General features: G+C 41.1%; 1 protein-coding gene across 1 annotated transcript in view; it reads right to left on the bottom strand.

Annotated features, from left to right (window-relative positions):
- The window catches only part of LOC107708530 (ephrin-A5b-like), a 49,881-nt gene extending 48,561 nt beyond the window's left edge, over nucleotides 1-1,320 (bottom strand). The window contains exon 1 of the mRNA XM_016512790.1: nucleotides 493-1,320. Within this exon, the coding sequence (XP_016368276.1) occupies nucleotides 493-617 (125 nt within the window). The 5' untranslated portion in view covers nucleotides 618-1,320. The remainder of the gene's footprint in view (nucleotides 1-492) is intronic.
- Nucleotides 1,321-1,497: the final 177 nt, after the last annotated feature.

The following is a 1,497-nucleotide window of genomic DNA, read 5'->3' on the forward strand; positions in this document are numbered from 1 at the left end:
AAAAAAAAAGGGTGTTAGGATTTTATACTGAGCTTTTGCTGACTACTCATGAATGTTTTACTACTCCAAATATGTTTCAGCACATTTAGGCCACAGCCAAGGAGATATTTGTAGGATATATATATATATATATATATATATATATATATATATATACTTAGCTACCAAACTAAAACATGGTCTTTGTTACCTCTACTTCGCTTGTAAAGCCATGCTCTTCAGAGTGTTGCCTGTTTACTGTAAAATAACGCTATCAAGTGTCTATCGCGCGTGATATGTGCACGCGTGCATTTTGTAAGAAGTTTCGCCCTTACAATATGTGTTTGTTATGACTGTTGTATCATCAGTCAAACTTATTCAAACGATCCTGACGAAGCTGTTCAGTTCGCATCCGCGTTATATTTCGCTCGATATCCTACGGACTGTTGCGCTTCTAAATGAAAGAATTGAAACGGCGTTTTAATATATTTACTGCGCAAATAACTAACTCACCTTGGGTTTGTTCGGTTCCAGTAGACAGCGTAGCGATCCGCCACAACCTTAGACGCCGGTTCCAGGCCCAACACAGACATCCACAGGCTGATCAACACAAAATAAAACATCTCCACCTGCGGCATTTCTGAAAGTTTCAATCGTAGCCCCTTCGATACAGCGTTCCGGTGATGAAGAAGTTCGCGACCCGTCAGATTTTCCTTGAATATCCCACGCACGGAATTTGTTCTCTTAAAATTGTTTCTTTTACTGCACAAAAGATGAAGACAGATCTAAACGACCGCAGTGCAAGGAATGGCAAAGTCATTCAAAGAGTCACAGTTACCTACATGTACATAATTATTAGAGGAAACACTAAGAAGCCGGTTTAATGCGCTCGCTGACTGTCAATAGTCCAGGCTGATAAAGCGTTCATCTCTAGCACATCCTTTCTTGCGATTTACGAGGAAAGAAAACAATTAGACAAATTACAGGTCCTTTGAATGTTCACTTCTCATTCCAAAACCCGTCAGATCTTCAGCGCGGTTGGTCACTGTAGTTAGTTTGAGTGAATGAAAACAACAGCGTATGTCCACTTGCACCTCATTCTTCAACATGTGAATGAAGACCTGCGCTCTGTTCGTATGGTCAGACCTTGACGTTTATAAACTGAGTTTATGTAGACGCTGTCCTGAAGCGCTGTCTTCAGATTAGGATTAGGAAACCAAACTATCTTTCTGGACGAAATGCACAAAGGTTTTAGCGTATTCAAGATTCAATGGTAAAATATAGGCTAGTCCACAACAGTAACCTCCCAGGCAGCTGAGTTAGTCAGGGTGTATGAGCCATGCTGTCTCAGAAAGAGAGAGAGACGGTACAGTTTCTAGCGCTCGCTCTCTTTCTCATTGGTTTGCCTTCTGAATGATGGGCGTCTCGGTTACAAATAAAAAAATCCCGCCTCCAAAGGCCTTTTTTTTTTTTTTTTTTTTTACGGCGGGGTGGGCCTAATTAAAAAGGCCCACAATC

This window comes from Sinocyclocheilus rhinocerous, unplaced genomic scaffold, assembly GCF_001515625.1.
Source record: "Sinocyclocheilus rhinocerous isolate Xijiao unplaced genomic scaffold, SAMN03320098_v1.1 scaffold506, whole genome shotgun sequence".
NCBI classification, from domain to species: Eukaryota; Metazoa; Chordata; class Actinopteri; order Cypriniformes; family Cyprinidae; genus Sinocyclocheilus; species Sinocyclocheilus rhinocerous.